The following is a 21236-nucleotide window of genomic DNA, read 5'->3' on the forward strand; positions in this document are numbered from 1 at the left end:
ACTTGATGCAAGTTATAACAGTTTTTTTGATTTATTATTGAGCGTGATGCAAGTTATAACACTTTTTTTGATTTATTATTGAACTTGATGCAAGTTATAACACTTTTGTTTTATTTATTATTGAACTTGATGGAAGTTATTTTATTTATTATTGAACTTGATGCAAGCTATACCACAGCTGCACAGTTATTTTATTTATTATTGAACTTAATGTTATTTTATGTTATTGAGTTTGAATGTATACAACTTGATGTTCAATAAATTTGAAAATGTTAAAGCTTGGCATTAGCGCTCTGTTGGGGCGATGGGGGCAGGTGGGGCTTGAAAACTCCCCCTTGTCCAAAGTGGGGGATGACAAAAAAAGTTTGAGAACCACTGATGTAAATTAACAGGAAATTTGGGGTAATTTATACTAACCATCATATACAGCAGGGGTGTCAAACTGGTTTTCATTGAGGGCCACATGGCAGTTATGGTCGCCCTCAGAGGCCTGCTTTTAAAAATGAGTAATATATGGATATTTGTATATTAGGGGTGTAACGGTACACAAACATTTCGGTTCGGTACGTACCTCGGTTTAGAGGTCACAGTTCAGTTCATTTTCGGTACAGTAAGAAAACAACAAAATATAAAAAATGTTGTTATTTATTTACCAAATTTGTAAACAATGGCTTTATCCTTTTAACATTGGGAACACTTTTCTTGTTTTTGTTTGTATAGTATTGTTCTTGTATTATATTGTTTATGTTAAATGTGCAATGAGTGAGAGGGGTTGGGATATTATAAGCATCTGCTTCATCCAACCCCTTTTCAAGCCTAGCATAAATGTCCCTGCCAAAATGTTTAAAAAAAAATGTGTGTTGTTGTACTGTGCAGGTTTGAAATAAATAATTCATTCATTCATTCATACTATAATAATTCTGCCCACGTTAATTAAACATTAAACTGCCTCAAGTTGTTGCTCAAATTAAAAATACAATGAAAAAAATGTTCTTCTACATATAAAAAGTGCAACATGAAACAGTTTCACGTCAACTCATCCTGCTTAATTTATTACAGCATTTGGGAAGCCGGTAGCTGATTTTTATTATGTAAATGTTATATTTTTATCAACATGTGATAGCAGGGACCCTGCCATTCAAAACTAGGCTGCTCCATTACTAATGATTAATGTAACTATAGCCGAAAAAATTGTACAATAGCAATAGGAGAGACTATTCATCCCTGAACACCATGGAGTTCATGTAGGCTTAATGATGCACTTACATTATTATATCAACTATCAGAGACAGAAACTCTTCATTTAACATAATGTCCTTTTTTGCTGCTTCAACACAGCTCAATCAACACAGAAAAAGGTAAAGAGAAATAACAGACACACAGGGCTTTGCTGTCCGTAACACACACACACACACACACACTGCAAAATGAGCTAAGGTTATGCTAAAAGCTAATTAGCCTTCACCTCAAGCCAGGACTGCGAGCGAGCTGAGCTGCCGTTTATGTTTCTAGAAGGTCAATGGGCTCAAGGTTCAAGGTTCAACTTTATTGTCCCCGCGGGGAAATTTGTCTTGGGCACAGTGCATCATTGCTTTCTTAACATACCCAAAAACAACAGAACAAAAACACAAGCACAGACACAACCACAACCATACAACTAACATTTAAACATCAGAACATGGAGCTTGATAGACATAGGTGGCACTTTGATGTAGGCATAAAATCTACAGTATGGAGATAAAGATAAAGTACCAATGTGCATTGCACTAGAGCTCATGGATAAAGTGCTGTGTGCTAAAGTGCTTAGTTCTAAAGTGCTATGTGCTAAAGTGCTATGTGCTAAAAAAGTGCTAACCCATGTATTAAAATTCTATTGCACATTGTTGGGCAGCTTAATGGAGGCTGGGACAAATGATAATTTAAGGCGGTTAGATTTGCATAGTGGGACCCGGAGTCTAACAGTGATGTTACTAGTAGTTGACTGGGAGGTGTTTATTATTGGGGAGAGTCCGCGGCCTGATGATTACCTGCTAAACACCTATCTGCTCGACGCTGGAGCACTGACGACATGCGCTCTGAATACGCACTGCTGATTGGCTGTTACCGCTCTGTTTGTAACCAATCAGATGGTTGTGTGGGTGGGACAATGCTGGGTGCTGTGTAGAGGACTGACACAGACAGGCAGAAGGAAGCGGAGCAGCTTGTTAAGACTTTAGCTTAGGCGGCTACTTAATATGTTCGTGTGGAAACTCGTTCGGTACACCTCCGAAACTTTCGTACCGAAACGGTTCAATACAAATACACGTACCGTTACACCCCTAACGTATATATATATATAATACATTGACAATATATTTTTTTACATAAGCTGCAAAAAAAATATTTACATTTTACTTTAAAAACTGGCAGCTCAGTCACGAGAATTTTACAGTAAAAGCAGTTTTTTTTTTGTTTTTTGTTTTTTACAGCATATAAAAAAAATTGAATAAATAAAATGGAATGGAGAAACAATACCACTGTTTTTAGCGGTACAATTCAAGCAACAGAGCTACCAGTTGTTTTTTGGTTGTTGTTTTTTTTACTGAAAATCTTGTTGTTTTAATGTTTTTTTGTTTGTTTTTTAATGTTTTAGTGTCTTACTGTATGTGGAAAAAAAACAGTACCGAAGTTGATTTTACGGTAAAAAACTCAGTCGGCGGAATTTAACCGTAAAATCTATTGTCAATTTTACAGTCTACATTTTGATTGATCATTTTTTTTTGAAATCATCAGTCAAGCAGACATTTAAGTACAGTATTTATCTTTATTTTAACAAAAAATATTTTTGGAATACATGATATGATATTTTGATTTTGATAATATTGAATTTAAAAGATATGCAATTGCATGCAGGACATGATTTTTTCATGTTAAAAGGGAAAGAAAAACTATATTTAGTAAGAAAAGATTAAGCATTTTATTAACTCATAACATTTCCAGGCTTTTACGGGCCACATACAGACATAAATATAAACATTTTGTGGTCATAATAAACAGAACTTCATCAGACATAAAAAAACATCAATGTTGATTGAATAAAATAAATGAAAAGTCCCATTCAAAATGTAAAATGAAAGCATTTAGTTAAGCTTCTCAAGCCTCTGTTTTTTCATTTATTCTTGATAAACACTAATGCAATGCCACACACAGATATAAATAGTCAGCTAAATTATTGGAGTCGTCTTTAAAAATATTTAACTGATGGACAAATGAATAGAAATAGGCTTGATGAATAAATGAACAGTCAATCAGCATGCTAAATCAAACTATAAGCTACATTCTTGTATGACAACAGAAGGCGGAGGAAACTACACCTTTTCATTTAGTATTTGCTAGTTGAACTTTACACATCACAAAAATGGTAAATTCGTATCGCTAACGTTGTTAGCATAAATGAATGGGATTTAACATAGCGAAAATTAGCATCACGGCTAACTGAGAAATATTTTGGGTTCATTATGAGATTGTGGTGGTACATAAATCCAGCTAGCTAGAGATATTGGCCCCAAAACTATTTAAAGGGGAACATTATCACAATTTCAGAATTGTTAAAAACCATTAAAAATCAGTTCCCAGTGGCTTATTATATTTTTCGAAGTTTTTTTCAAAATTTTACCCATCACGCAATATCCCTAAAAAAAAAAGCTTCAAAGTGCCTGATTTTAACCATCGTTATATACACCCGTCCATTTTCCTGTGACGTCACATAGTGATGCCAACACAAACAAACATGGCGGAAAGAACAGCAAGCTATAGCGACATTAGCTCGGATTCAGACTCGGATTTCAGCGGCTTAAGCGATTCAACAAATTACGCATGTATTGAAACGGATGGTTGTAGTGTGGAGGCAGGTAGCGAAAACGAAATTGAAGAAGAAACTGAAGCTATTGAGCCATATCGGTTTGAACCGTATGCAAGCGAAACCGACGAAAACGACACGACAGCCAGCGACACGGGAGAAAGCGAGGACGAATTCGGCGATCGCCTTCTAACCAACGATTGGTATGTGTTTGTTTGGCATTAAAGGAAACTAACAACTATGAACTAGGTTTACAGCATATGAAATACATTTGGCAACAACATGCACTTTGAGAGTGCAGACAGCCCAATTTTCATCAATTAATATATTCTGTAGACATACCCTCATCCGCGCTCTTTTCCTGAAAGCTGATCTGTCCAGTTTTGGAGTTGATGTCAGCAGGCCAGGGAAGCTAGGGTCGATATGGGGTTTAGCTCGCTCGTCTGCGGGAACAAACTGCCGCCATTGCTTGCCGTGCTAGCGAGGTCCTTTGTCCCTGAATTGCTCACACACTCCGGCAGATTCAATGGGGGTCTGGCGGCAGATTTCTTTGACTTTATCGTTGGAAATGCATCTGCTTTGAGTGTCGCAGGATATCCACACATTCTTGCCATCTCTGTCGTAGCATAGCTTTCGTCGGTAAAGTGTGCGGAACAAACGTCCAATTTCTCGCCACTTTGGCATCTTTGGGCCACTGGTGCAACTTGAATCCGTCCCTGTTCGTGTTGTTACACCCTCCGACAACACACCGACGAGGCATGATGTCTCCAAGGTACGGAAAACAGTCGAAAAAACGGAAAACAACAGAGCTGATTTGACTCGGTGTTTGAGAAAATGGCGGATTGCTTCCCGATGTGACGTCACGTCCGAGAGCAAATATTAGAAAGGCGTTTAATTCGCCAAAATTCACCCATTTAGAGTTCGGAAATGGGTTAAAAAAATATATGGTCTTTTTTCTGCAACATCAAGGTATATATTGACGCTTACATAGGTCTGCTGATAATGTTCCCTTTTAACAAGTAGAGGAACAGCTAGCTAGCTTGAGTGTAAGTCTGCTGGAGTAGTCTACAGTCATACAGTAACAAGCAATTACACTTCTATTACACTTAAATACCATACATCAAATATATTTACCCCATCAACACTTACCTGACTGGATGAAGTCCTTGGGCTCAAATACTAGTGTGGCCTCAATAGCCCTGCTGTAGTGTGAAGCATGCTGGGAATGATCTGGCCATGTGATGGAAGAATGCACTGCACATGTGATGGAGGAATGCACAGTGAAGGGTTGAAATTCAACTGAATTTGCATGAAATCAGGTTGTTTTCGCTAATAATCACGCTGCAAGATCTAGCATGTTGCATTCAATGTTTATTCACATGAATTCCCATGGAAAGCTTCCAACTTTGAATATTTTCGGAATTTTGCCACCCTATTGGTATGGTAATCGAAGTTTGCCTGATGCCTGACAATCAGTGTTAAAATCAAGGGTTTTTTGTTTGAGTTTCTTTAATTATTATTTATTAGGTATGGCTCCAAGATAAAAGTGCATTAATTGTTTTGTCTTCCATGGTCATAAACAATTAGGGGCCGGTTGTGGCGGAGCCATTTTGCCCAGATTATCTGGCCATGTGATGGAGGAATGCACAGTGCAGGGTTGAAATTCAACTTAATTTGCAAAAAAATAAGTTGTTTTAGCTTATAATCATGCTGCAAGATCTAGCGTGTTGCATTCAATGTTTATTCCCATTAATTCCCATGGAAAGTTTCCAACTTTGAATATTCCCGGAATTTTGCAACCCTACCTACGATGATTCTACAAACCCCATTTCCATATGAGTTGGGAAATTGTGTTAGATGTAAATATAAACGGAATACAATGATTTGCAAATCCTTTTCAACCCATATTCAATTGAATGCACTACAAAGACAACATATTTGATGTTCAAACTCATAAACTTTATTTTTTTTTTTTGCAAATAATAATTAACTTAGAATTTCATGGCTGCAACACGTGCCAAAGTAGTTGGGAAAGGGCATGTTCACCACTGTGTTACATGGCCTTTCCTTTTAACAACACTCAGTAAAGGTTTGGGAACTGAGGAGACACATTTTTGAAGCTTCTCAGGTGGAATTCTTTCCCATTCTTGCTTGATGTACAGCTTAAGTTGTTCAACAGTCCGGGGGTCTCCCTTGTGCTATTTTAGGCTTCATAATGCGCCACACATTTTCAGGTCTGGACTACAGGCAGGCCAGTCTAGTACCCGCACTCTTTTACTATGAAGCCACTTTGATGTAACACGTGGCTTGGCATTGTCTTGCTGAAATAAGCAGGGGCGTCCATGGTAACGTTGCTTGGATGGCAACATATGTTGCTCCAAAACCTGTATGTACCTTTCAGCATTAATGGCGCCTTCCCAGATGTTTAAGTTACCCATGTCTTGGGCACTAACACACCCCCATACCATCACACATGCTGGCTTTTACACTTTGCGCCTATAACAATCCGGATGGTTCTTTTCCTCTTTGGTCCGGAGGACACGACGTCCACAGTTTCCAAAAACAATTTGAAATGTGGACTCGTCAGACCACAGAACACTTTTCCACTTTGTATCAGTCCATCTTAGATGAGCTCAGGCCCAGCGAAGCCGACGGCGTTTTTCTGGGTGTTGTTGATAAACGGTTTTCGCCTTGCATAGGAGAGTTTTAACTTGCACTTACAGATGTAGCGACCAACCGTAGTTACTGACAGTGGGTTTCTGAAGTGTTCCTGAGCCCATGCGGTGATATCCTTTACACACTGATGTCGCTTATTGATGGAGTACAGCCTGAGGGATCGAAGGTCACGGGCTTAGCTGTTTACGTGCAGTGATTTCTCCAGATTCTCTGAGCCCTTTGATGATATTACGGAGCGTAGATGGTGAAATCCCTAAATTCCTTGCAATAGCTGGTCGAGAAAGGTTTTTCTTAAACTGTTCAACAATTTGCTCACGCATTTGTTGACAAAGTGGTGACCCTCGCCCCCATCCTTGTTTGTGAATGACTGAGCATTTCATGGAATCTACTTTTATACCCAATCATGGCACCCACCTGTTCCCAATTAGCCTGCTCACCTGTGGGATGTTCCTAATAAGTGTTTGATGAGCATTCCTCAACTTTATCAGTATTTATTGCCACCTTTCCCAACTTCTTTGTCACGTGTTGCTGGCATCAAATTCTAAAGTTAATGATTATTTGCAAAAAAAAAAAGAACATCAAATATGTTGTCTTTGTAGCATATTCAACTGAATATGGGTTGAAAATGATTTGCAAATCATTGTATTCCGTTTATATTTACATCTAACACAATTTCCCAACTCATATGGAAACGGGGTTCGTATATAAAACCCTAACAGAATTGAACACCTCCCATAGGCTCCATTGTAAGTGGACTTTTTATCAATTCTATTTAATATTTAGAATGTAAATAAAACATCTGTTATGTCTTTCATCATGATTGTGAACGATAGGCAAAATTACCCAAAAAATGCAGTTCCCCTTTAAGTTAAGGACGCAGTTTTTTTACACCTTATTGAGGATTCAAGGAAAAACATCATCAATTCGTCCTATTTCTACATAAAATTGTAAATGTGTAAACTCTGCCACTCACAAATTTCAGAAGACGCTTCAGGCGAGATTCTTGAAGATGGAGAAAAAAAACGTAGTAATAAGACGGATGTCCTTCAGGCTCCGACGGGCAGAGCAAAGTAGACTAAAAGTGTGCACTGAAGCGTGTCGAGTGTGTTATTCAATGAGGTTCTTTTGCACTTTTTCCTGTGGTTAGACAAGCTGCCGAAGCAAAGAGCTACCGGCTCCGGGTGCAAGTCAGCGCCGCTCACCTGGGTGGACGTGCTGTCGCTTCCTCTGCCCGCCAACAAGGACGGCGGTCAGCCAGAAACACAGGAGGAGGAGCAGCACAGGTGAGACATGACCGCCGTCATCATACATATGGCTGCTTTAAAAAGAGCACAAGCACTGCATCTTTGTGTTGATTTGAGTTAAGACTTGGTTGAGTGTAGGGCTGTCAACGCAATAATGCATGTGAATCAGAATAACTTAAAAAATATCGCGTTATGAGGGAAGATTAAGGCTTAACCCGGAAAACGCCGTGGTATAAAACTAAAAAAAAACTGATAATCAATCAATCAATCAATGTTTACTTATATAGCCCTAAATCACGAGTGTCTCAAAGGGCTGCACAAGCCACAACATCAGGGCAAGGAAAAACTCAACTCAATGGGACAATGAGAAACCTTGGAGGGGACTGCAGACATAATAGTGAGAGTCCAGTCCATAGTGGATTTAACATAATAGTGTGAGAGTCCAGTCCATAGTGGATCTAACATAATAATGTGTGAGTCCAGTCCATTGTGGATCTAACATAATAGTGAGAGTTCAGTCCATAGTGGATCTAACATAATAGTGTGAGAGTCCAGTCCATAGTGGATCTAACATAATAGTGTGAGAGTCCAGTCCATAGTGGATCTAACGTAGTAGTGTGAGAGTCCAGTCCATAGTGGATCTAACATAATAGTGAGAGTCCAGTCCATAGTGGATCTAACTTAATAGTGTGAGAGTCCAGTCCATAGTTGATCTAACATAATAGTGTCAGAGTCCAGTCCATAGTGGATCTAACATAATAGTGTGAGAGTCCAGTCCATAGTGGATCTAACATAATAGTGAGAGTCCAGTCCATAGTGGATCTAACATAATAGTGTGAGAGTCCAGTCCATAGTGGATCTAACATAATAGTGTGAGAGTCCAGTCCATAGTGGATCTAACATAATAGTGTCAGAGTCCAGTCCATAGTGGATCCAACATAATAGTGTGAGAGTCCAGTCCATAGTGGATCTAACATAATAAGTCCATAGTGGATCTAACATAATAGTGAGAGTCCAGTCCATAGTAGATCTAACATAATAGTGAGAGTCCAGTCCATAGTGGATTTAACATAATAGTGTGAGAGTCCAGTCCATAGTGGATATAACATAATAGTGAGAGTCCAGTCCATAGTGGATCCAACATAATAGTGTGAGAGTCCAGTCCATAGTGGATCCAACATAATAGTGTGAGAGTCCAGTCCATAGTGGATCTAACATAATAGTGAGAGTCCAGTCCATAGTGGATCTAACATAATAGTGAGAGTCCAGTCCATAGTGGATCTAACATAATAGTGAGAGTCCAGTTCATAGTGGATCTAACATAATAGTGAGAGTCCAGTCCATAGTGGATCTAACATAATAGAGTGAGAGTCCAGTCCATAGTGGATGTAACATAATAGTGTGAGAGTCCAGTCCATAGTGGATCTAACATAATAGTGTGAGAGTCCAGTCCATAGTGGATCTAACATAATAGAGTGAGAGTCCAGTCCATAGTGGATCCAACATAATAGTGTGAGAGTCCAGTCCATAGTGGATCTAACATAATAGTGAGAGTCCAGTCCATAGTGGATCTAACATAATAGTGAGAGTCCAGTCCATAGTGGATCTAACATAATAGTGAGAGTCCAGTTCATAGTGGATCTAACATAATAGTGAGAGTCCAGTCCATAGTGGATCTAACATAATAGTGAGAGTCTAGTCCATAGTGGATCTAACATAATAGTGAGAGTCCAGTCCACAGTGGGGCCAGCAGGAGATCATCTTGAGTGGAGACAGGTCAGCAGCACAGAGATGCAAGGCGCTAACCAGCAGCCATCAGGAGCAAGGGGTGAAGTGTCTTGCCCAAGGACACAACGGACGTGACTAGGATGGTAGAAGGTGGGGATTGAACCCCAGTAACCAGCAACCCTCCGATTGCTGGCACGGCCACTCTACCAAGTTCAGTTTTCTTATTAAAGATATTCATAAAGTCATCTGCCGAGTAACACTCTTGATGTGTGACTCAAACGAGAGAGTTGGGTCTGATTAATCTGATTTAAAATTAAAAATTAATTTGATTTAAAAAATTAATCACCTGACAGCCCTAGTTGAGAGTGAAAGTATGTATGGATTACACAGCCAGCCCACAAATCTGCCAATCTGAATTTTTGGAGTCAGGGGGGATTTAGCAAATGAACAAAAGTGGTGGCTGCAGGCAGCGAGCAGATTGCGCTGTGTGGCTCCCGAGGAGGGGGTGTGCGTCTCCTCTAACAGGTTCTGACAGATCGGATTGCAGACATAGCGACGTGGGATTGGAGGGCTGCTCTGACCGTGCCGTGTCTTCTTCTCTAATGACATTAGCCGCAAACTGACAGTATGAATTAACACTTTGTGTTTTCATACACAAGTCTGCCATTTAATTGGGCCTGTTGGCACTGCCGCGAATGTTAGTCACAGTGTTTGACTCTGCTCTAAAACGGCGATAAGGAAAGTTTGTTTTGGTACCCCCTGCTAAATGCAAACTTTTTACATGTTCAGTTAGCAAGAAAGAATCAATTAGCAGTGGTGCCAAAGGGTGCACTGACCCAACAGATCTAGCAGAGGCCACTGCTAGGGGAAAAAAAAAATCTTGCAGTGTGTGGCAGCTTTTTATAATGTGCAATATTGCCTTCTACAGGACTGGAGTGCAACAGCATTGCTTCTTTTTAAAAGGGCAAAACCAACTTTTACTAAATGTTGGATAGGATAGGTCTTTATTGCCATTGCAACAAGTACAACGGAACTTTGTTTTCAGCACAAACCCGTTCAAGATGAGACAAACAAACAGTGTACAGCAGGGGTGCTCACACTTTTTCTGCAGGCGAGCTACTTTTCAATTGATCAAGTCATGGGGATCTACCTCATTCATATACATAATTTACATTTACTTATTTATGAAATATATGTTTTTGTTAACAAGTTAAAGGTGTTTAATGATAATGCAAGCATGTTTAACACATATAGTTAATATTGTTAACAAATTAAAGGTGTTTAATGATAATACAAGTATGTTTAATACATATAGTTAATATTGTTAACAAGTAAAAGGTGTTTAAAGATAATGCAAGCATGTTTAACACATATAGTTAATATTGTTAACAAATTAAAGGTGTTTAATGATAATACAAGTATGTTTAATACATATAGTTAATATTGTTAACAAGTAAAAGGTGTTTAAAGATAATGCAAGCATGTTTAACACATAGTTAATATTGTTAAAAAATTAAAGGTGTTTAATGATAATACAAGCATGTTTAATACATATAGTTAATATTGTTAACAAGTTAAAGGTGTTTAATGATAATACAAGCATGTTTAACAGAGTTAATATTGTTAAAAAATTAAAGGTGTTTAATGATAATACAAGAATGTTTAATACATATAGTTAATATTGTTAACAAGTTAAAGGTGTTTAATGATAATACAAGCATGTTTAACACATAGTTAATATTGTTAAAAAATGAAAGGCGTTTAATGATAATATAAGAATGTTTAATACATATAGTTAATATTGTTAACAACTTAAAGGTGTTTAAAGATAATACAAGCATGTTTAACACATATAGTTAATATTGTTAATAAGTTAAAGGTGTTTAAAGATAATACAAGCATGTTTAACACATATAGATTCCTTTCTTTCATGAAGACAAGAATATAAGTTGGTGTATTACCTGATTCTGATGACTTGCATTGATTGGAATCAGACAGTGGTGATGATAACGTCCGCATTTTCGAATGGAGGAGAAAAAAAAGTCCTCCTTTCTGTCCAATACCACATGAAAGTGGTTGTTTTTTGGCATCTTATTTGTCCAGCTTCCGTACTCCTTTGTATACACTTTACAAGAAATACATTGTCGGCAAACTCCGTAGCTTGCTAGCTTGTGCACGCCAGCTTTCTGAGACTCTTATTTTGGTAGCGCAACTGTGCAACTGTGCAGTCGGTCTTTGGAGTTTTGACGACAGGTACGGCGCCAGAGTCTGTTGAAATAAAGTGTTTCTCGCCTTCCAGCCGGTAATTTTAATGAGCTGGCAGCAGCCAGCGTCATCTCAGAAGACCCTCGGGTGCCGTGAATGTCAATCAAGTGACGAAAGTGACGTCATAGTGAAGATTTATGATCGCTCATTTTTAGGACTATTTTTTTAATGCCTGGCTGGTGATCGACTGACACACCCTCCGAGATCGACCGGTAGCTCGCGATCGACGTAATGAGCACCCCTGGTGTACAGGGTTACAGAACAGGAACGCTGATGGGTCGCCACGAGGCGCCCCGTAAAAGATGGGAAAAAGGTAAAACGCTGGGGAAGAAGATGAGTAAAAAAGATACAATCTAGACTGGGCTCCTAAGGGGACCTAGTCTGGAGTGGGGAAAAAACCTCCATGCCATGCACACATAAACATGTTACATTTAATCACGACAACTCACAACAGAGGGGGGGGGAGTTGGGACCCTGGAGGTCGACTGCTGCTATGAAGCGTTGCCAGCCGTCCATCACCCCGAAGGGGAATCAAGCGGTGGTGAAGGCGTGGGGGGGGGGGTGTATATGCCCATTGTCTTGGGTGTGTCGATGTAGTGTCCATAGGCCTGGGGCCGTTCTGCATGCAAGCAAAAGTTCGACTCCAGGTGTCGTTGAGGGAGGGAGGTCAAAAGTGTCCATCATTGAGGTGTCCTCGGGGGATGTTTTCAGAAAAGTGAAGTGAATTACATTTATATAGCGTTTTTTCTCAAGTGACTCAAAGCACTTTACATTGTGAAACCCAATATCTAAGTTACATTGGGGGACGGCGTGGCGAAGTTGGTAGAGTGGCCGTGCCAGCAATCGCAGGGTTGCTGGTTACTGGGGTTCAATCCCCACCTTCTACCATCCTAGTCACGTCCGTTGTGTCCTTGGGCAAGACACTTCACCCCTTGCTCCTGATGACTGCTGGTTAGCGCCTTGCATGGCAGCTCCCGCCATCAGTGTGTGAATGTGTGTGTGAATGGGTGAATGTGGATATACTGTCAAAGCGCTTTGAGTACCTTAAAGGTAGAAAAGCGCTATACAAGTATAACCCATTTATCATTTATTTAAACCAGTGTGGGTGGCGCTGGGAGCAGGTGGGTAAAGTAAAGTGTCTTGCCCAAGGACACAACGGCAGTGACTAGGATGGCGGAAGCGGGGATCGAACCTGCAACCCTCAAGTTGCTGGCACGGCCGCTCTACCAACCGAGCTATACCGCCCCAACAGCCTGCTCCTATTGTTGCAGCGTCAACGCCATTCGAGGGAGTCAAATCGTAGAGTAGGATTTTTGTCATTACAATGGCTTGTCTGTTCTATTCGTCCATGCTGGCCCTCATATCCAATTGTTCCCTTTCAACCAGCGTTTCCATGATGTGATCCATCTTGCGATTCAGTTCAGAAATCGCCCCAGACTGTGATTCCACAGCGAACAGCCTTTGGGCACCTTGAGTGGCTGCCATCGTCTTACGAATTTGACGATACACCAGAGCAATCAGCTGGTACCCCGCGATCACGGTTCCAAATATGTAGATGTCTTCCATGTCCTCGATGGAAAGGACTGAGAGGCACATGATTCTCCATTCATCCCAGGAATCTCTCACGTACCCAGCAGCAATGTTTCCATCAGGGCAGCCAGGCTCTCCAGAACCTCTTTTCCTCGTCGAAATGATTTTGTCAATTGAGTCGAGAGTCCAGCTGATCATTTCCATGTCTGATGTTTAGATTTGGAGGACAGCGCAAAGAAAGAGCCGTCAAAAAAGTGTAGACAAGACAAAACAAAGAGAGCAAGCAGGGAGAGGAAGGGAGCGAGAAAAAAATGTGACCGCCCTCACCAGAGGCAAGACAGAAAGACTTGTACCAAAGTTGCTACCAGTTTTTGTGTATTTAGGATCTCCGTAAGTCCCGGAAATGTAAAACCAAACCATGGATGCATGACGGCGTTATTTATAAAACAATCTTGCCTTCTCCCAAACTTGCTCCAAACGAGTCGTTTGGAATTTGAGGTTTTTTGTGACTTATTTGGGCTTAGGTCGAGTAGTCGTTCTCAAACTTTTTTCACCAAGTGCCACCCCCAAAAAATTGTCTCTCCAAGTACCACCATAATGGCCAAAATGAATCTACAGTAGCGTAGTAGGCCTAAGTATTAATACATTTCATTACATTAGTACATTTAATATTTTTGGCCACTGTAACTGTCAGAATAATTGTATCTAAGTTATTACAAAACTTTGTGTTGCCATGAGTTCCCGGCGAGCAGACAAAAGCTGTCTTTGATCCTACCAAGCAAAAGGCTTGTAAAAGTCCACTGTGTAGGATGGGGAGCGACATGAGGGTGTCGGTTTCTTTGATGTATTTTAATCCACAGGAAGATTTTGTCTTGACCCGAGATCTACAAAGTGAAGAGGAAGCAGGGCCTGACCCCCCTCCAGACACCTTTTCTTTGAACTGTTTTGTGACAAAGGTAGGGGCTGTTTACAAAAGTCCAAATAAAAGAGGAGGCGTGGTTAAAAATAATACAAGCATGTTTAACACAAATAGTTAATATTGTTAACAACTTAAAGGTGGTTAAAGATAATACAAGCATGTTTAACACATATAGTTAATATTGTTAACAACTTAAAGGTGTTTAAAGATAATACAAGCATGTTTAACGCATATAGTTAATATTGTTAACAACTTAAAGGTGGTTAAAGATAATACAAGCATGTTTAACACATATAGTTAATATTGTTAACAACTTAAAGGTGGTTAAAGATAATACAAGCATGTTTAACACAAATAGTTAATATTGTTAACAACTTAAAGGTGGTTAAAGATAATACAAGCATGTTTAACACATATAGTTAATATTGTTAACAACTTAAAGGTGGTTAAAGATAATACAAGCATGTTTAACACATATAGTTAATATTGTTAACAACTTAAAGGTGGTTAAAGATAATACAAGCATGTTTAACACAAATAGTTAATATTGTTAACAACTTAAAGGTGGTTAAAGATAATACAAGCATGTTTAACACATATAGTTAATATTGTTAACAACTTAAAGGTGTTTAAAGATAATACAAGCATGTTTAACGCATATAGATTCCTTTCTTTCATGAAGACAAGAATATAAGTTGGTGTATTACCTGATTGTGATGACTTGCATTGATTGTAATCAGACAGTGGTGATGATAACGTCCGCATTTTCGAATGGAGGAGAAAAAAAGTCCTCCTTTCTGTCCAATACCACATGAAAGTGGTTGGTTTTTGGCATCTTATTTGTCCAGCTTCCGTACTCCTTTGTATACACTTTACAAGAAATACATTGTCGGCAAACTCCGTAGCTTGCTAGCTTGTGCACGCCAGCTTTCTGAGACTCTTATTTTGGTAGCGCAACTGTGCAGTCGGTCTTTGGAGTTTTGACGACAGGTACGGCACCAGAGTCGGTTGAAATAAAGTGTTTCTCGCCTTCCAGTCGGTAATTTTAATGAGCTGGCAGCAGCCAGCGTCATCTCAGAAGACCCTCGGGTGCCCTGAATGTCAATCAAGTGACGAAAGTGACGTCATAGTGAAGATTTATGATCGCTCATTTTTAGGACTATTTTTTTAATGCCTGGCTGGTGATCGACTGACGCACCCTCCGAGATCGACCGGTAGATCGCGATCGACGTAATGAGCACCCCTGGTTTAGTGTGATTGAATTGTTATTGAGGTTTTCACATTTCTGAAATATCAGCCAATTCATGTCTCTTTGCAGTGAGGTGAAGAAATGGCCAGTATTTACGGTATATGTGAGAAAATGCGGTGGAAGGTTCAGAATATTCAGCTCTTGTCTTAAGATGCTCGTCCTCTTCTAGCTCTGGGGAGGAAGATGACGACTGGTGTCCCCCGCTGCCGGCCAGGACCTACCTAATGGAACCTTCCACCAGCCACCAGTCGGCCTGTAGCCCACCGCCCCAACCAGGCGAGCTGTCGCACTCGGCCTCCCCTCAGCGAGACACGCTCAAGCCCGGCGGCAGTCCACGACTGCAGCACATCGACCTCATGGCCCGGCACCACTCCCAGGTCTCCCAGTCCAACCCGGATCTATTCACCAAGACCTGCGACGCCGCTGATGTGTACCACACCAGCCAATGGGGAAACAGCCTCTGCAAAGGTCAGTGGGAGTCTGCCCTCATGTTGTGCGGTCCTCTCCAAAGGCAAAGAAAAACGACGTCATTTGTCATTTAGTTTCCCATGTGACCCCCACAGACATTTTTTTTTGCACATGAAAATCATATCAGATTTATTTTGAAGTTGTGTCTTCACTTCCTGGAGGGTGATAAACGCTCTTTCTTGTCAGGACAATCTCTTGCTCCGGTCGGCGATTTGAGCCCCGCAGCCCAAGCACAGAGATCCAGGAGTAAGAAGAAACTCCCCAGGGACGGGCAACTCAGACGAGAGCTCCACAACCAAGCAGGTATGACGCGTTATCTTCATTTGAACCGAGTTTTAATCAACAACGTTAACTGGAGTGAAACTCGTCATGACGCGTGCTTGTAATTGTCATGGGTGCTGTAGGAGAGAGGAATAATGTGACCAAAAAAAATAATAACAAAAAGCAAAACAAATATGTTTGAAGGGTGGAATTGGGGGTTAAATCGGCAAAAAAATTATTCCCGGGCGTGGCCACCGCTGCTGCTCACTGCTCCCCTCACCTCCCAGGGGGTGAGGATGATGGGTCGAATGCAAATCTTTAACTTTTAAAAACTGCAAATGACCTTCTTGTCTTGTCTATTTGTTAAACCCCTGTGCACCCCTGGGGCCCAAAACGGACATTACACGTAATAATAAATAATTAGAGATGTCCGATAATGGCTTTTTTGCCGATATTCCGATATCGTCCAACTCTTGATTACCGATTCCGATATCAAGCGATAGCGATATATGCAGTCGTGGAATTAACACATTATTTTGCCTAATTTTGCATTAAACAATGTAACAAGGTTTTCCAAAATAAATCAACTCAAGTTATGGAAAAAAAAATGCCAACATGGCACTGCCATATTTATTATTGAAGTCACAAAGTGCATTATTTCTTTTTAACATGCCTCAAAACAGCAGCTTGGAATTTGGGACATGCTCTCCCTGAGAGAGCATGAGGAGGTTGAGGTGGGTGGGGTAGCGGGGGGTGTATATTGTAGCGTCCCGGAAGAGGTAGTGCTGCAAGGGCTTCTGGGTATTTGTTCTGTTGTGTGAATGTTGTGTTACGGTGCGGATGTTCTCCCGAAATGTGTTTGTCATTCTTGTTTGGTGTGGGTTCACAGTGTGGCGCATATTTGTACCAGTGTTAAACTTGTTTATACGGCCACCCTCAGTGTGACCTGTATGGCTGTTGACCAAGTATGCATGCATTCACTTGTGTGTGTGAAAAGCAGTAGATATCATGTGATTGGGCCGGCACGCAAAGGCAGTGCCTTTAAGGCACACCCCCGATATTGTTGTCCGGGTGGAAATTGGGAGAAATTCGGGAGAAAGGTTGCCCCGGGAGATTTTCGGGAGGGGCACTGAAATTCGGGAGTCTCCCGGCGAAAGTGGGGAGGGTTGGCAAGTATGACTGGGAGACGCAACTGCTCTGTACTTCTCCCTACGTCCGTGTACACGGCAGCGTTTTAAAAAGTCATACAACTTTAACACTGTTACAAATATGCGCCACACTGTGAACCCACACCAAACAAGAATGACAAACACATTTCGGGAGAACATCCGTTCTGTAACACAACAGAACAAATACCCAGAAGCCCTTGCAGCACTAACTCTTCCGGGACGCCACAATATACACCCCCCCCCAACCCTGCCCACCTCAACCTCCTCATGAGAGCATGTCCCAAATTCCAAGCTGCTGTTTTGAGGCATGTTAAAAAGAATAATGCACTTTGTGACTTCAATAATAAATATGGCAGTGCCATGTTGGCATTTTTTTCCATAACTTGAGTTGATTTATTTTGGAAAACCTTGTTACATTGTTTAATGCATCCAGCGGGGCATCACAATATCTACGGCTTTTCACACACACAAGTGAATGCCACTCATACTTGGTCAACAGCCATACAGGTCACACTGAGGGTGACCGTATAAACAACTTTAACACTGTTACAAATATGCGCCACACTGTGAACCCACACCAAACAAGAATGACAAACACATTTCGGGAGAACGTCCGCACCGTAACACAACATAAACACAACAGGACAAATACCCAGAAGCCCTTGCAGCACTAACTCTTCCAGGACGCTACAATATATACCCCCTCACCTCAACCCCGCCACCCCAACCCCACCTACCTCAACTTCCTCATGCTCTCTCAGGGAGAGCATGTCCCAAATGCCAAGCTGCTGTTTTGAGGCATGTTAAAAAGAATAATGCACTTTGTGACTTCAATAATAAATATGGCAGTGCCATGTTGGCATTTTTTTCCATAACTTGAGTTGATTTATTTTGGAAAACCTTGTTACATTGTTTAATGCATCCAACGGGGCATCACAATATCTACGGCTTTTCACACACACAAGTGAATGCAAGGCATAATTGGTCAACAGCCATACAGGTCACACTGAGGGTGGCCGTATAAACAACTTTAACACTGTTACAAATATGCGCCACACTGTGAACCCACACCAAACAAGAATGACAAACACATTTCGGGAGAACGTCCGCACCGTAACACAACATAAACACAACAGGACAAATACCCAGAAGCCCTTGCAGCACTAACTCTTCCGGGACGCCACAATATACACCCCCCCCCAACCCTGCCCACCTCAACCTCCTCATGAGAGCATGTCCCAAATTCCAAGCTGCTGTTTTGAGGCATGTTAAAAAAAATAATGCACTTTGTGACTTCAATAATAAATATGGCAGTGCCATGTTGGCATTTTTTTCCATAACTTGAGTTGATTTATTTTGGAAAACCTTGTTACATTGTTTAATGCATCCAACGGGGCATCACAATATCTACGGCTTTTCACACACACAAGTGAATGCAAGGCATAATTGGTCAACAGCCATACAGGTCACACTGAGGGTGGCCGTATAAACAACTTTAACACTGTTACAAATATGCGCCACACTGTGAACCCACACCAAACAAGAATGACAAACACATTTCGGGAGAACGTCCGCACCGTAACACAACATAAACACAACAGAACAAATACCCAGAAGCCCTTGCAGCACTAACTCTTCCGGGACGCTACAATATATACCCCCTCACCTCAACCCCGCCCCCCCCCAACCCCACCTACCTCAACTTCCTCATGCTCTCTCAGGGAGAGCATGTCCCAAATGCCAAGCTGCTGTTTTGAGGCATGTTAAAAAGAATAATGCACTTTGTGACTTCAATAATAAATATGGCAGTGCCATGTTGGCATTTTTTTCCATAACTTGAGTTGATTTATTTTGGAAAACCTTGTTACATTGTTTAATGCATCCAGCGGGGCATCACAATATCTACGGCTTTTCACACACAAGTGAATGCAATGCATACTTGGTCAACAGCCATACAGGTCACACTGAGGGTGGCCGTATAAACAACTTTAACACTGTTGTAAATATGCGCCACACTGTGAACCCACACCAAACAAGAATGACAAACACATTCCGGGAGAACATCCGCACCGTAACACAACATAAACACAACAGAACAAATACCCAGAAGCCTTTGCAGCACTATCTCTTCCGGGACGCTACAATATATACCCCCTCACCTCAACCCCACCCACCTCAACTTCCTCATGCTCTCTCAGGGAGAGCATGTCCCAAATTCCAAGCTGCTGTAAAAAGAATAATGCACTTTGTGATTTCAATAATAAATATGGCAGTGCCATGTTGGCATTTTTTTCCATAACTTGAGTTGATTTATTTTGGAAAACCTTGTTACATTGTTTAATGCATCCAGCGGGGCATCACAACAAAATGAGGCATAATAATGTGTTCATTCCACCACTGTATATATCTGTATCAGTTGATATCGGAATCGGTAATTAAGATTTGGACAATATCGGATATCGGCAAAAAAGCCATTATAGGACATCTCTAATAAAAACATTTATAAACCATAAGAAGAACCTTAAAATTGATCCTGAAACACACGGGGAGCCAATGCAGAGATTTTAAAACTGGTGTAGTGTGAGCCCGCCTTCTGGTCTCCGTCAGGACACGTGCCGCCGAATTTTGAAATAGTTGCAAAGGTGCGATCACCTTTTTAGGAAGACCATAAAGCAGGGCATTACGATAATCTATACCACTTGTAATAAAAACATGCATCAGCGTCTCCATGTTGTTCTGAGAGAGAATTGGGCGAACTCTGGCTATATTCTTAAGATGATAAAAAAAAACTAGTTTTGTTATATTTGAAATAGAGATGTACGATAATATTGGACTGCCGATATTATCGGCCGATAAATGCTTTAAAATGTAATATCGGAAATGATCGGTATAGGTTTCAAAAAAGTAAAATATATGACTTTTTAAAACGCTGCTGTGTACACGGACGTAGGGAGAAGTACGGAGCAGTTGCGTCTCCCAGTCATACTTGCCAACCCTCCCCATTTCCTCCCGATTTCCTCCCAATTTTCCCGGGAGACTCCCGAATTTCAGTGCCCCTCCCGAAAATCTCCCGGGGCAACCATTCCCCCGAATTTCTCCCGATTTCCACCCAGACAACAATATTGGGGGCGTGCCTTAAAGGAACTGCCTTTGCGTCCCGGCCCAATCACATAATATCTACGGCTTTTCACACACACACAAGTGAATACAAAGCATTCTTGGACAACAGCTATACAGGTCACACTGAGGGTGGCCGTATAAACAACTTTAACACTGTTGCAAATATGCGCCACACTGTGAACCCACACCAAACAAGAATGACAAACACATTTCGGGAGAACGTCCGCACCGTAACACAACATAAACACAACAGGACAAATACCCAGAAGCCCTTGCAGCACTATCTCTTCCGGGATGCTACAATATACACCCCCCGCTACCCCCTACCCCAACCTCAACCTCAAGCAGGGCATTACGATAATCTATACCACTTGTAATAAAAACATGTATCAGCGTCTCCATGTTGTTCTGAGAGAGAATTGGGCAAACTGGCTATTTTATTTAGATGATAAAAAACTATTTTTGTTATATTTAAAATGAAAGTATGCCAAACACTGAGCAGGATGTGTCTTCTTCTGTGTGTCTGAAACATTCAGAGCTGCCCCCACCTCCGGCGCCTCCCCCCGTCGACAACACCCGGCCGCTGCCAGGCGACGCTCCGACCCAAAAAGAAGGCGGCGACTCGCCCGGTCCCCGGCAGCGAGACGACTATCTCTCCCCTCACAGGAGAGCCGCTACAAAATGGTCGTCGCAGGGTAGGTCGCAAACAAAAGAACAGCTCCTGTCTGTCCCGGCGACGCAGCAGCTGGAACGGACTTTTAACCTGATT

General features: G+C 41.2%; 1 protein-coding gene across 3 annotated transcripts in view; it reads left to right on the plus strand.

Annotated features, from left to right (window-relative positions):
• The window catches only part of LOC133614888 (roundabout homolog 2), a 398279-nt gene that overhangs the window by 353119 nt on the left and 23924 nt on the right, over nt 1–21236 (plus strand). For all 3 annotated transcript variants that reach the window (XM_061973251.1, XM_061973250.2, XM_061973252.1), the window contains 4 exons: nt 7662–7797; nt 15619–15917; nt 16104–16220; nt 21004–21162. In XM_061973251.1, coding sequence (XP_061829235.1) covers nt 7662–7797; nt 15619–15917; nt 16104–16220; nt 21004–21162 — 711 coding nt within the window. The remainder of the gene's footprint in view (nt 1–7661; nt 7798–15618; nt 15918–16103; nt 16221–21003; nt 21163–21236) is intronic.

The sequence above is a fragment of the Nerophis lumbriciformis genome, linkage group LG17 (genome assembly GCF_033978685.3).
Source record: "Nerophis lumbriciformis linkage group LG17, RoL_Nlum_v2.1, whole genome shotgun sequence".
Taxonomy (NCBI): Eukaryota; Metazoa; Chordata; class Actinopteri; order Syngnathiformes; family Syngnathidae; genus Nerophis; species Nerophis lumbriciformis.